Source organism: Pseudophryne corroboree, unplaced genomic scaffold, assembly GCF_028390025.1.
Source record: "Pseudophryne corroboree isolate aPseCor3 unplaced genomic scaffold, aPseCor3.hap2 scaffold_776, whole genome shotgun sequence".
Lineage (NCBI taxonomy): Eukaryota > Metazoa > Chordata > Amphibia > Anura > Myobatrachidae > Pseudophryne > Pseudophryne corroboree.
The window spans coordinates 182,501-197,500 of record NW_026970355.1 but is presented as its reverse complement, the minus strand read 5'-3'; the positions used below and the strand labels follow the sequence as shown (position 1 = coordinate 197,500).

At 46.3% G+C, this 15,000-nt stretch overlaps 1 protein-coding gene across 1 annotated transcript in view; it reads right to left on the bottom strand.

Moving 5' to 3' along the window:
* Positions 1–15,000, bottom strand: part of LOC135040870 (plasma membrane calcium-transporting ATPase 2-like) — a gene marked incomplete at its 3' end in the record, with an annotated part of 272,154 nt that overhangs the window by 77,230 nt on the left and 179,924 nt on the right. The window contains exons 4-7 of the mRNA XM_063954874.1: positions 11,177–11,341; positions 5,830–6,044; positions 5,386–5,628; positions 4,882–5,123 (exon numbers count right to left, since the gene is read on the bottom strand). Coding sequence (XP_063810944.1) covers positions 4,882–5,123; positions 5,386–5,628; positions 5,830–6,044; positions 11,177–11,341 — 865 coding nt within the window. The remainder of the gene's footprint in view (positions 1–4,881; positions 5,124–5,385; positions 5,629–5,829; positions 6,045–11,176; positions 11,342–15,000) is intronic.

Here is a 15,000-nt window from a genome sequence, read left to right as displayed (position 1 = left end):
CCAGTGTCATGAGTTCCTGAACTTTCTCTATCGGGAGATAAACTCTTTTCTGGTCTGTGTCCAGAATCATGCCCAGGAAAGGCAGACGAGTCGTAGGAACCAACTGCGACTTTGGAATATTTAGAATCCAGCCGTGTTGCCGTTACACTTCCAGAGAAAGTGATACGCTGTTCAGCAACTGCTCTCTTGACCTCGCTTTTATGAGGAGATCATCCAAGTATGGGATAATTGTGACCCCTTGCTTCCGCAGGAGTACCATCATTTCCGCCATTACCTTGGTAAATATTCTCGGAGCCGTGGAGAGACCAAACGGCAATGTCTGAAATTGGTAATGACAATCCTGTACCACAAATCTGAGGTACGCCTGATGAGGTGGATAAATGGGGACATGAGGGTAAGCATCCTTTATGTCCAGAGACACCATAAAATCCCCCCTTCCAGGCTTGCAATGACCACTCTCAGCGATTCCATCTTGAACCGGAACCTTTTTAGGTACATGTTCAGGGATTTTAAATTCAATATGGGTCTGACCGAACCGTCCGGTTTCGGTACCACAAACATGGTCGAATAATAACCCTTTCCTTGTTGAATGAGGGGAACCTTGACCACCACCTGTTGAAGATACAATTTGTGAATTGCAGTTAACACTATTTCCCTCTCTAAGGGGGAAGCTGGCAGGGCTGATTTGAGGTATCGGTGAGGGGGCATCTCTTCGAATTCCAGCTTGTATCCCTGAGACACAATATCTATTGCCCAGGGATCCAACTGGGAGTGAACCCACTTGTGGCTGAAATTTCGGAGACACGCCCCCACCGGGCCTAGCTCCGCCTGTGGAGCCCCAGCGTCATGCGGTGGATTTAGTGGAAGCCAGGGAGGACTTCTGTTCCTGGGAACTAGCTGTGTTGTGCAGCTTCATTCCTCTGCACCTGCCCCTGGCAAGAAAGGACTTCCAGCCGTAGCTGTGGAGACCAGGTCCGAGAGACCCTCCCCAAACAATTCCTCACCCTTATAAGGTAAAACCTCCATGTGCCTTTTTGAGTCGGCATCACCTGCCCATTGCCGAGTCCACAGGACCCTTCTGGCAGAAATCGACATAGCATTTATTCTAGAACCTAGTAGGCTAATGTCTCTTTGAGCATCTCTCATATATAGGACAGCGTCTTTAATATGCCCCAGGGTCATTAATATAGTATCCTTGTCTAAGGTATCAAGTTCCTCAGATAAGGTATCCGTCCATGGTGCTACAGCACTACACACCCAGGCCGACGCGATTGCCGGCCTCAGTAAGGTACCTGAATGTGTATAAATGGACTTCACGGTACCCTCCTGTTTTCTATCCGCAGCATCTTTAAGGGTGGCCGTATCATGTGACAGCAGGGCTACCTTCTTGGATAAGCGTGTTAAAGCTTTGTCCACCCTAGGGGAGGATTCCCAGCGTAACCTGTCCGTTGGCGGGAAGGGATACGCCATAAGAATCCGTTTGGAAATCTGCAGTTTTTTATCTGGAGATTCCCAAGCCTTTTCACATAACTCATTTAGCTCATGTGAAGGGGAAAGGTCACCTCTTGCCTTTTTTCCCCGTACATATGAACCCTCTTGTCAGGGACTGGGGTTTCCTCTGTGATGTGCAACACATCCTTCATTGCTATAATCATATAACGGATGGATTTAGCCAATTTTGGCTGTAACTTTGCATCATCGTAATCGACACTGGAGTCAGAATCCGTGTCGGTATCTGTGTCAACAATTTGGGATAGTGGGCGCTTCTGAGACCCTGACGGCCTCTGCGACATAGGATCAGGCACGGGTTGGGACCCTGACTGTCCTGAGGCTTCAGCTTTTTCCAACCTTTTATGTAAGGAATTAACATTATCATTTAAAACCTTCCACATATCCATCCAATCCGGTGTCGGTGCCGTCGGCGGAGACACCACATTCATTTGCTCCCGCTCTGCTTCCACATAGCCTTCCTCATCAGACATGTCGACACAAGCGTACCGACACACCACACACACAGGGAATGCCCTTTTTGAAGACAGTTCCCCCACAAGGCCCTTTGGAAAGACAGAGAGAGAGTATGCCAGCACATACCCCAGTGCTATATGACCCAGGAATTACACAGTAACTTAATGTTAACCCAGTAGCTGCTGTATATTGGCCCTCATTCCGAGTTGATCGCTCGCAAGGCGATTTTAGCAGAGTTACACACGCTAAGCCGCCGCCTACTGGGAGTGAATCTTAGCTTCTTAAAATTGCGAACGATGTATTCGCAATATTGCGATTACAAACTACTTAGCAGTTTCTGAGTAGCTTCAGACTTACTCGGCATCTGCGATCAGTTCAGTGCTTGTCGTTCCTGGTTTGACGTCACAAACACACCCAGCGTTCGCCCAGACACTCCCCCGTTTCTCCAGCCACTCCTGCGTTTTTTCCGGAAACGGTAGCGTTTTCATCCACACGCCCATAAAACGCCGTGTTTCCGCCCAGTAACACCCATTTCCTGGCAATCACATTACGTTCGCCGGAGCGAAGAAATAGCCGTGAGTAAAAATACTATCTTCATAGCAAATTTACTTGGCGCAGTCGCAGTGCGAACATTGCGCATGCGTACTAAGCAGAAAAACGCTGCGATGCGATGAAATTTACCAAGCGAACAACTCGGAATGAGGGCCATTGTGTTTTTAGCGCCTAATTATGTGCCCCCCCTCTCTTTTTACCCTTTCCTACCGTGATCTGCAGGGGAGAGCCTGGGGAGCTTCTTCTCAGCGGAGCTGTAGAGAAAAAATGGCGCTGGTGAGTGCTGAGGGAGAAGCCCCGCCCCCTCGACGGCGGGCTTCTGTCCCGCTAAAATACATATCTTTTTGGCGGGGGTTCATACATATATACAGTGCCCAACTGTATATATGAGTACTTTTGCCAACAGAGGTCCATATGCTGCCCAGGGCGCCCCCCCCTGCGCCCTGCACCCTTACAGTGACCGGAGTATGTGAGGTGTGTGGGAGCAATGGCGCACAGCTGCAGTGCTGTGCGTTACCTCATGTGAAGAACGGAGTCTTCTGCCGCCGATTTCGAAGTCTTCTTGCTTCTCATACTCACCCGGCTTCTGTCTTCCGGCTCTGCGAGGGGGGCGGCGGCGCGGCTCCGGGATCGGACGACAAAGGGTGAGATCCTGTGTACTGATCCCTCTGGAGCTAATGGTGACCAGTAGCCTAAGAAGCAGGACCTAGCTTCAGAGAGTAGGGCTGCTTCTCTCCCCTCTGTCCCACGATGCAGGGAGTCTGTTGCCAGCAGAGCTCCCTGAAAATAAAAAACCTAACAAAGGGGGTCATTCCGAGTTGTTCGCTCGTTATTTTTTTCTCGCAACGGAGCGATTAGTCGCTAATGCGCAATGTCCGCAGTGCGACTGTGCCAAGTAAATTTGCTATGCAGTTAGGTATTTTACTCACAGCATTACGAGGTTTTTTCTTCGTTCTGGTGATCGTAATGTGATTGACAGGAAGTGGGTGTTTCTGGGCGGAAACTGTCCGTTTTATGGGTGTGTGTGAAAAAACGCTACCGTTTCTGGGAAAAACGTGGGAGTGGCCGGAGAAACGGAGGAGTGTCTGAGCGAACGCTGGGTGTGTTTGTGACGTCAAACCAGGAACGACAAGCACTGAACTGATCGCACTGGCAGAGTAAGTCTGGAGCTACTCAGAAACTGCACAGAGAAGTCTTCTCGCAATATTGCGAATCTTTCGTTCGCAATTTTGATAAGCTAAGATTCACTCCCAGTAGGCGGCGGCTTAGCGTGTGCAAAGCTGCTAAAAGCAGCTTGCGAGCGAACAACTCGGAATGAGGGCCAAAATACTTTCTTACAGCAAGTTCAGGAGAGCTCACTGAAAAGCACCCAGCTCGTCCGGGCACAGATTCAAACTGAGGTCTGGAGGAGGGACATAGAGGGAGGAGCCAGAGCACACCAGAATCTAAATTCTTTCTTAAAGTGCCCATGTCTCCTGTGGAGCCCGTCTATTCCCCATGGTCCTTACGGAGTCCCCAGCATCCACTAGGACGTTAGAGAAATACTCTTAAGCTTTATGTCCGCTGGTATATGGTCCTGACGCAACTGAAGAGAATCCTTACTTAGGGGATGTGGATTCCCCGCTCTTTATCTTTGGTCATGTCCTAGATAGGCTGCAATATGGACGGATAAACGAGGGCTCATCTTTCGAGTCACAGGCGTTAGTGTGCCGTCATCTCTGTCTTACTCCTGATACCCCGGAATATCACAGGAATTACTAAAACCTACTCAAAACCTAATTTGGCAAATTATAAAAGTGGTGAAATGCAAAATTGTTTTGGAAGTTTCAGTCCATTCCCTCTACGGCTGTATAACTTCTGCTATCTGGCACACGTACCACGTGGAATATCATCATCCGCGTCATCCACCTGTTCCCTTGGCTGACGCATCACGGTTCCCCTCCCGTCTGACTGTTGGTCTCTGACTCAATTGTATATGTACTTTCCTGTTACTGATGGTCCCTGTGACAGCTCAGGTGACCACTGGGCTCTTGTGGCCTATGGTTCCTCTGTCAACAGTCTCCTGTATTACTCCGTATGCTAGGCATATATATATATATATATATATCTGTCATTGATATATAACATTTTGATCTTTGTGATCTGTTGCATGCCCCCCCCCCCCCCCCCCCCCCCCCCATTTTTTTCTTTCTTCCTCCCATTTCACATTATTTATGAAAATTCTTTCATTAAACATTATTTGGTTATACAAGCCCAGCAAGGACCACCCCGGGTGGGGAACACGTTGGGCGCACGTTCTAGACTGACCGCTCCTTACAACAAGATCACACCGGACCATGCTCACTAGCAATCGGCGGCACTTACTTCTTCAGGATGATCTCGGAAGCACCTTTGCTGTACATGCGGAAGCTGCCATCCTGCAGTTTGACCACGGTGCTCATGGACTTCCTGACGGAATTGAAGGTGTAGACTTTGTAGAGTTTCTCCTCTGGGATGACGCTCCGCACCGTCTGGTAATCTCGCTTTAGATCCAACACAAATCCCAATAAACTACACTCGGTTTTGTTTCCAACTTGCCGTGGTAGCCCACCGTCCCTTTCTGCAGGCTGGGAGAGAAAACCTGAAAGTTGATGGCTGCGTGAATGCAGAACGTAAGGCTGGTGTCCCCTCTCTGGCTGCCATGATACTGGGAACAGTGACTGGAGGGAATGGGAGAGTCTTGGGCCTAAGCCCTGTCCCACATCTCTGTATCTGCCACACCCTTCATGTAGATCCCTGGTGTCCCCATACCACTATGCTATGTACAGTATTGCACCATCTGAGCCCATAGCAGTGCCACTGCCTACAGGGGAGGGGGCAACTACTTACCAGGACCTTGGAGGTGTACGCGCTGTTGATGCCTATGGCATGTACTAGAAGATCTAAGGTTTTGGCTGGCAGGGCATCAGGGCCCGGGATTTCCTTATAGTGGGCATCACCAATAAAGGCTTGAACCACAGTCATTCGGTTTGTAGTCAGCGTTCCGGTCTTATCGGAGCAGATGGCTGTGGCGTTTCCCATTGTCTCACATGCGTCTAAATGTCGCACCAGATTATTATCTTTCATCATTTTCTGGAAAACAATTTATGGAAAACATTTCCACCATTAAATGTTATACAGTTACACAAAGCATTGTAACAGGAAAGGAGGAACTTTCACGTGGTCCATATAATCGTGAAATGATTGGTGACCACTGACGCTCTTTCCTGTAATGGGCAATAAACGAGAGACAAACCCTTCATCAGACCGAGCCGGGCAAAGGCGGAGACTTACTTTTACTGAATATGCCAGGGATATAGTGACAGCCAGAGGAAGCCCTTCCGGGACGGCCACAACCAGCACGGTCACACCGATGATGAAGAACTTCACAAAGTACTGGATGTAGATGGGCGTGCACTCCGGCAACCACTGGATTTTATTGACAACAAATGTATCAATAGCAAAGTACAGCACCAAGATAATCACCGTGATCGCCGACATTACCAAACCTGCAGGACAAAGGAGACCAGTGTCAGACTGAGCAGTGTCAGGGAATTGTTGGTATACAATGCTGAAAAACGCAGATAGTCCGGCGCTTTTTGGGAAAGAGGAAACACGTCTTACATAGGTCACTGGCGGGATTTATTTAGTGTATGGTCTGCATGTGGAATGCCTCCCACAGCAGCAGGCGCCCCCATGTACACTCACCCCCACCATGTCTCCCACCGACGCCCAGCATGGCCTGATCAGTCTGTCCCCACCCTCTGTCCATGTGAGCCCCACGCAGAGAGACGTCGCTGTCCAGTCACACACCACACGTTGTCTACATGAATAATGTGTGTGATACATTGTTACACGTCTGTCACATGATCAGCGCACGTCCACAGTCATCTCTTCTGACCACAGACGCTCTGCTCTCCGTTCTCACACCACTCGTTACAGCTAAATCTGCGGATCACACATAGACCTCAGCCATTCCCACAGCACATTATACACATACTGGGGTCATCTGACTTTCCCGATCTGCACGGCCAGCTTTGTCAGCTTTCCCTGTAGCACATTATACACATACTGGGGTCATCTGACTTTCCCGATCTGCACGGCCAGCTTTATCAGCTTTCCCTGTAGCACATTATACACATACTGGGGTCATCTGACTTTCCCGATCTGCACGGCCAGCTTTATCAGCTTTCCCTGTAGCACATTATACACATACTGGGGTCATCTGACTTTCCCGATCTGCACGGCCAGCTTTGTCAGCTTTCCCTGTAGCACATTATACACATACTGGGGTCATCTGACTTTCCCGATCTGCACGGCCAGCTTTGTCAGCTTTCCCTGTAGCACATTATACACATACTGGGGTCATCTGACTTTCCCGATCTGCACGGCCAGCTTTATCAGCTTTGCCTGTAGCACATTATACACATACTGGGGTCATCTGACTTTCCCGATCTGCACGGCCAGCTTTATCAGCTTTCCCTGTAGCACATTATACACATACTGGGGTCATCTGACTTTCCTGATCTGCACGGCCAGCTTTATCAGCTTTCCCTGTAGCACATTATACACATACTGGGGTCATCTGACTTTCCCGATCTGCACGGCCAGCTTTGTCAGCTTTCCCTGTAGCACATTATACACATACTGAGGTCATCTGACTTTCCCGATCTGCACGGCCAGCTTTGTCAGCTTTCCCTGTAGCACATTATACACATACTGGGATCATCTGACTTTCCCGATCTGCACGGCCAGCTTTGTCAGCTTTCCCTGTAGCACATTATACCACATACTGGGGTCATCTGACTTTCCCGATCTGCACGGCCAGCTTTGTCAGCTTTCCCTGTAGCACATTATACCACATACTGGGGTCATCTGACTTTCCCGATCTGCACGGCCAGCTTTATCAGTTTTCCCTGTAGCACATTACACACAAACTGGGGTCATCTGACTTTCCTGATCTGCACGGCCAGCTTTATCAGCTTTCCCTGTAGCACATTATACCACATACTGGGGTCATCTGACTTTCCCGATCTGCGCGGCCAGCTTTATCAGCTTTCGCTGTAGCACATTATACCACATACTGGGGTCATCTGACTTTCCCGATCTGCACGGCCAGCTTTATCAGCTTTCCCTGTAGAACATTATACCACATACTGGGGTCATCTGACTTTCCCGATCTGCACGGCCAGCTTTATCAGCTTTCCCTGTAGAACATTATACCACATACTGGGGTCATCTGACTTTCCCGATCTGCACGGCCAGCTTTATCAAGTTTCCCTGTAGCACATTACACACATACTGGGGTCATCTGACTTTCCCGATCTGCACGGCCAGCTTTATCAGCTTTCCCTGTAGCACATTATACACATACTGGGGTCATCTGACTTTCCCGATCTGCACGGCCAGCTTTATCAGCTTTGCCTGTAGCACATTATACCACATACTGGGGTCATCTGACTTTCCCGATCTGCACGGCCAGCTTTGTCAGCTTTCCCTGTAGCACATTATACACATACTGGGGTCATCTGACTTTCCTGATCTGCACGGCCAGCTTTATCAGCTTTCCCTGTAGCACATTATACACATACTGGGGTCATCTGACTTTCCCGATCTGCACGGCCAGCTTTATCAGCTTTCCCTGTAGCACATTATACACATACTGGGGTCATCTGACTTTCCTGATCTGCACGGCCAGCTTTATCAGCTTTCCCTGTAGCACATTATACACATACTGGGGTCATCTGACTTTCCCGATCTGCACGGCCAGCTTTATCAGCTTTCCCTGTAGCACATTATACACATACTGGGGTCATCTGACTTTCCCGATCTGCACGGCCAGCTTTGTCAGCTTTCCCTGTAGCACATTATACACATACTGGGGTCATATGACTTTCCCGATCTGCAAGGCCAGCTTTATCAGCTTTCCCTGTAGCACATTATACCACATACTGGGGTCATCTGACTTTCCCGATCTGCACGGCCAGCTTTGTCAGCTTTCCCTGTAGCACATTATACACATAATGGGGTCATCTGACTTTCCTGATCTGCACGGCCAGCTTTGTCAGCTTTCCCTGTAGAACATTATACATATACTGGGGTCATCTGACTTTCCTGATCTGCACGGCCAGCTTTATCAGCTTTCCCTGTAGCACATTATACACATACTGGGGTCATCTGACTTTCCCGATCTGCACGGCCAGCTTTATCAGCTTTCCCTGTAGCACATTACACACATACTGGGGTCATCTGACTTTCCCGATCTGCACGGCCAGCTTTATCAGCTTTCCCTGTAGCACATTATACACATACTGGGGTCATCTGACTTTCCCGATCTGCACGGCCAGCTTTATCAGCTTTCCCTGTAGCACATTATACACATACTGGGGTCATCTGACTTTCCCGATCTGCACGGCCAGCTTTATCAGCTTTCCCTGTAGCACATTACACACATACTGGGGTCATCTGACTTTCCCGATCTGCACGGCCAGCTTTATCAGCTTTCCCTGTAGCACATTATACACATACTGGGGTCATCTGACTTTCCCGATCTGCACGGCCAGCTTTATCAGCTTTCCCTGTAGCACATTATACACATACTGAGATCATCTGACTTTCCCGATCTGCACGGCCAGCTTTGTCAGGTTTCCCTGTAGCACATTATACACATACTGAGGTCATCTGACTTTCCCGATCTGCACGGCCAGCTTTGTCAGCTTTCCCTGTAGCACATTATACACATACTGGGATCATCTGACTTTCCCGATCTGCACGGCCAGCTTTGTCAGCTTTCCCTGTAGCACATTATACCACATACTGGGGTCATCTGACTTTCCCGATCTGTACGGCCAGCTTTGTCAGCTTTCCCTGTAGCACATTACACACAAACTGGGGTCATCTGACTTTCCCGATCTGCGCGGCCAGCTTTATCAGCTTTCCCTGTAGCACATTATACCACATACTGGGGTCATCTGACTTTCCCGATCTGCACGGCCAGCTTTATCAGCTTTCCCTGTAGCACTTTATACACATACTGGGGGTCATCTGACTTTCCCGATCTGCACGGCCAGCTTTATCAGCTTTCCCTGTAGAACATTATACCACATACTGGGGTCATCTGACTTTCCTGATCTGCACGGCCAGCTTTATCAACTTTCCCTGTAGAACATTATACCACATACTGGGGTCATCTGACTTTCCTGATCTGCACAGCCAGCTTTGTCAGCTTTCCCTGTAGCACATTATACACATACTGGGGTCATCTGACTTTCCCGATCTGCACGGCCAGTTTATCAGCTTTCCCTGTAGCACATTATACACATACTGGGGTCATCTGACTTTCCCGATCTGCACGGCCAGCTTTATCAGCTTTCCCTGTAGCACATTATACACATACTGGGGTCATCTGACTTTCCCGATCTGCACGGCCAGCTTTGTCAGCTTTCCCTGTAGCACATTATACACATACTGGGGTCATCTGACTTTCCCGATCTGCACGGCCAGCTTTATCAGCTTTCCCTGTAGCACATTATACACATACTGGGGTCATCTGACTTTCCCGATCTGCACGGCCAGCTTTGTCAGCTTTCCCTGTAGCACATTATACACATACTGGGGTCATCTGACTTTCCTGATCTGCACGGCCAGCTTTATCAGCTTTCCCTGTAGCACATTATACACATACTGGGGTCATCTGACTTTCCCGATCTGCACGGCCAGCTTTATCAGCTTTCCCTGTAGCACATTATACACATACTGGGGTCATCTGACTTTCCCGATCTGCACGGCCAGCTTTGTCAGCTTTCCCTGTAGCACATTATACACATACTGGGGTCATCTGACTTTCCTGATCTGCACGGCCAGCTTTATCAGCTTTCCCTGTAGCACATTATACACATATTGGGGTCATCTGACTTTCCCGATCTGCGCGGCCAGCTTTGTCAGCTTTCCCTGTAGCACATTACACACATACTGGGGTCATCTGACTTTCCCGATCTGCGCGGCCAGCTTTATCAGCTTTCCCTGTAGCACATTATACACATACTGGGGTCATCTGACTTTCCCGATCTGCACGGCCAGCTTTATCAGCTTTCCCTGTAGCACATTATACACATACTGGGGTCATCTGACTTTCCCGATCTGCACGGCCAGCTTTGTCAGCTTTCCCTGTAGCACATTATACCACATACTGGGGTCATCTGACTTTCCCGATCTGCGCGGCCAGCTTTATCAGCTTTCCCTGTAGCACATTATACACATACTGGGGTCATCTGACTTTCCCGATCTGCGCGGCCAGCTTTATCAGCTTTCCCTGTAGCACATTATACACATACTGGGGTCATCTGACTTTCCCGATCTGCACGGCCAGCTTTGTCAGCTTTCCCTGTAGCACATTATACACATACTGGGGTCATCTGACTTTCCCGATCTGCACGGCCAGCTTTATCAGCTTTCCCTGTAGCACATTATACACATACTGGGGTCATCTGACTTTCCTGATCTGCACGGCCAGCTTTATCAGCTTTCCCTGTAGCACATTATACCACATACTGGGGTCATCTGACTTTCCCGATCTGCGCGGCCAGCTTTGTCAGGTTTCCCTGTAGCACATTATACCACATACTGGGGTCATCTGACCTACCGGCTTTCCCGATCTGCACGGCCAGCTTTGTCAGCTTTCCCTGTAGCACAGACTTTTCCTTTTTATGCGGGTTTGATTTCTTTTTCTCCTTTTCATCCCCGTCTCCTCCCTCAGCGCTTTTCAAGGGTTGCATTTCCATCGCCGCCGCTCCATCCTGCTGTTTGGCTGTGAAATAATGAGAGCAGTTATCTGCAGCAGCTCCGCTAATTCCCGGAACACCTCTGCTCCTCTACCGGCTACATGCAAACTACACTACAGACACACGGGATGGATGGATGGATTGCTCAATAAATACATCAACATACATGACATACAGTAGATAGATTCAAAAATACATGACATGATAGATAGATAGATAGATAGATAGATAGATAGATAGATAGATAGATAGATAGATAGATAGATAGAAAGATATATAGATATGAGATAGATAGATAGATAGATATTAGATAAATAGATTGATACTAGATAGATAGATAGATAGATAGATAGATAGATAGACAGATATAAGATAGATAGATATGAAATATATAGATAGATAGATCCTATGATAGGTAGTTGAAATGCATAAGTATACTTCCTGGGGCGGGCGCCGAGTACTATAGCCCTGACGAAGCTTAGCCAAGTGAAATGCGCATTGGCATCGCTGTGCGCTGTCTATACTGTCTATAAAAATGTACCTAATACCTGTGAACTAATATAGGCTACTAATGTTAATATAGAGGGGAGTACTGTTTGCAACACGAGATGCTCGCTGGCTGCTATAATGTGAGATCACATCAGTTTGGGTCATGTATATTACCATTTGGAGATAGAGGGATCAGTGTGGCTGTTCTCAGCTATGTCAGATGCTGGATGAACGGCAATTTATGTGCCTAGGGTCAAATGACTATGTACCTATAGATATTTAAAACAACACCAGTAAGGCAGCAAGGTACTATTAAGGTGGAACTGTCATTAAAATATATAAATGAATTATGACCCAATTAATGTAGTCTATGGTGTCTATAACTCAAATTGACAAATAAAAGTCTGATGACATAACAGTCTATTCAGATTATTGTTAGGCAGATAATTAAGACATATGGTGCAATCCTGCATCTCTCTATTATATACAGACTGTCATAAAGCTGTTGTATTTAGATATTAGTGAGTGTTATGAATTAATACTCACAGTATTATCAAGCACTAGTGGCAACTTTAAAGACCCATTGACACAGTAAAGTTGTCTGACAATGTTAATCTCACATTAGTATAATAACAGGCAGCTGAATCATTATTCAGATATATAAGAAACAGCAGTCACTGAAAGTGTTAATAAACATCGATGTTATACAGGGCAATATGAGCCTTAGTTGATTACATCTACAGGCAATTATACCGTCATCTGATGAGTAACACTGCTGGAAGAAATTCTTTCACCCTTTAGCAACAAATGTTACAGTATTATTCTTTGCAAAAGGAAGTGTTAGTAATGTTACAAAGAAAACATTTCTTTGTAGCTATTTCATAGACATCACTGGCAATAACAGTCAGTGGTAGTCTTGAGTGATTATTTTACTACCTTTTTTATCAGAGGTATTTGCGTAAATTACAGAATTAAGACAGCACACAAGCATTTTCTTTTAATAAAATGTATTCACATAAAAAATAAAAAAAATTATTTTTCCTTCTTACACGTTATTCTGTCTCTATTTGATTTTATATTTCACATGTATATCCTTCTTTAAAAGGACATAATACATCATATGTGGTAATATTTAACATATTTGCATCACATATGGGTATCGTAACCTCAATTTTAAATAATAAAGTATAGAATATATTGTTTTTTTCATTAAAGAAGAATTTAATCTTTTGTTGAAGGGGAAGAGTGCTGCTATTCAAGTTGATTGACTTCTTTATCTTTAAAATAGATAGATAGATAGATAGATAGATAGATAGATAGATAGATAGATAGATAGATAGATAGATAGATATTAGATAGATAGATAGATAGATAGACAGATAGATAGATATGAAATAGATAGATAAATATTAGATAAATAGATTGATACTAGATAGATAGATAGATAGATAGATAGATAGATAGATAGATAGATAGATAGATAGATATGAGATAGACAGATAGATAGATAGATAGATAGATATGAGATAGATAGATAGATAGATATGAGTTAGATAGATAGATAGATAGATATGAGATAGATAGATAGATAGATATGAGAGAGATAGATAGATAGATATGAGATAGACAGATAGATAGATATATAGATAGATATGAGATAGATAGATAGATATTAGATAGATAGATAGATAGATAGATAGATATGAGATAGATAGATAGATAGATAGATATATAGATAGATATGAGATAGATAGATAGATATTAGATAGATAGATAGATAGATATGAAATAAATAGCTAGATAGATAGATAGATAGATAGATATAGATATGAGATACATAGGTATGAGATAGATAGATATTAGATAGATAGATAGATAGATAGATAGATAGATATAAGATAGATAGATAGATAGATAGATAGATATGAAATAGATAGATATGAGATAAAATGATAGATAGATAGATAGATAGATAGATATTAGATAGATAGTTAGATAGATAGATAGACAGATAGATATAAGATAGATAGATAGATATGAGATAAAATGATAGATAGATAGATAGATAGGTAGATATGAGATAGATAGATGTGTGTGAGTGTAAGCGCCTGTGTGAGTACCTGTGTGTGAGTGTGAGGGCCTGAGTGTGACCACCTGTGTGAGTGTGAGCGTCTGTGTGAGTGTAAGGGCCTGTGTAGTGTGGGCACCTGTGTGTGAATATGAGTGCGTGTGTGTGTGTGTGTGTGTGTGTGTGTGTGTGTGTGTGTGTGTGTGTGAGCATCTGTGTGTGAGTGCCTGTGTGTGAGTGTGAGCATCTGTGTGTAAGCACCTGTGTGTGAATATGAGTGCATGTGTGTGTGTGTGTGTGTGTGTGTGTGTGTGTGTGAGCATCTGTGTGTGAGTGCCTGTGTGTGTGTGTGTGTGAGCATCTGTGTGTGAGTGCCTGTGTGTGTGTGTGTGAGCATCTGTGTGTGAGTGCCTGTGTGTGAGTGTGAGCATCTGTGTGAGTGTGAGCACCTCTGTGTGAGTGTGAGCGCCTGTGTGTGTGTGAGTGTGAGCGCCTGTGTGTGTGTGTGTGTGTGAACGCCTGTCTGCGTGTGTGCGCCTGTATGTGAGTGTATGCACCTGTGTGTGAGCGCCTGTTCGAAAGTATGAGCGCCTGTGTCAGTGTGAGCACCTGTGTTTGTGATCGCCTGTGTGTGAGTGTGAGCACCTGTGTGTGAGTGTGTGTGTGTGTGTGTGTGTGTGATCGCCTGTGCGTGAGTGTGAGTGCCTGTTTGTGAGTGTGATCACCTGTGTTTGAGTGTGAGCACCTGTGTGTGTGTGAGTGCCTGTGTGTGCGCCTGTGTGTGAGCACCTGTGTGTGAGTATGAGCGCGTGAGTGTGAGTGCCCGAGTGTGCGCCTTTGTGTGAGTGCCTGTGTGTGAGTGTGAGCGCCTGTGTGTGAGTGCCTGTGTGTGTGAGCACCTGTGCGTAAGCACCTGTTTCTGAGTGTGAGTGCCTGTGTGTTAGTGCCTGTGTGTGAGTGTGAGCACCTGTGTGTGAGTGTGAGTGCCAGTGTGTGAGTGTAAGTGCCTGGGTGTGAGTGCCTGTATGTGAGCACCTGTGTGTGAGTGTGAGTGCCAGAGTGTGATTGCCTGTATGTGATCACCTGTGTGTGAGTGTGAGTGCCTGAGTTTGAGTGCCTGTATGTGAG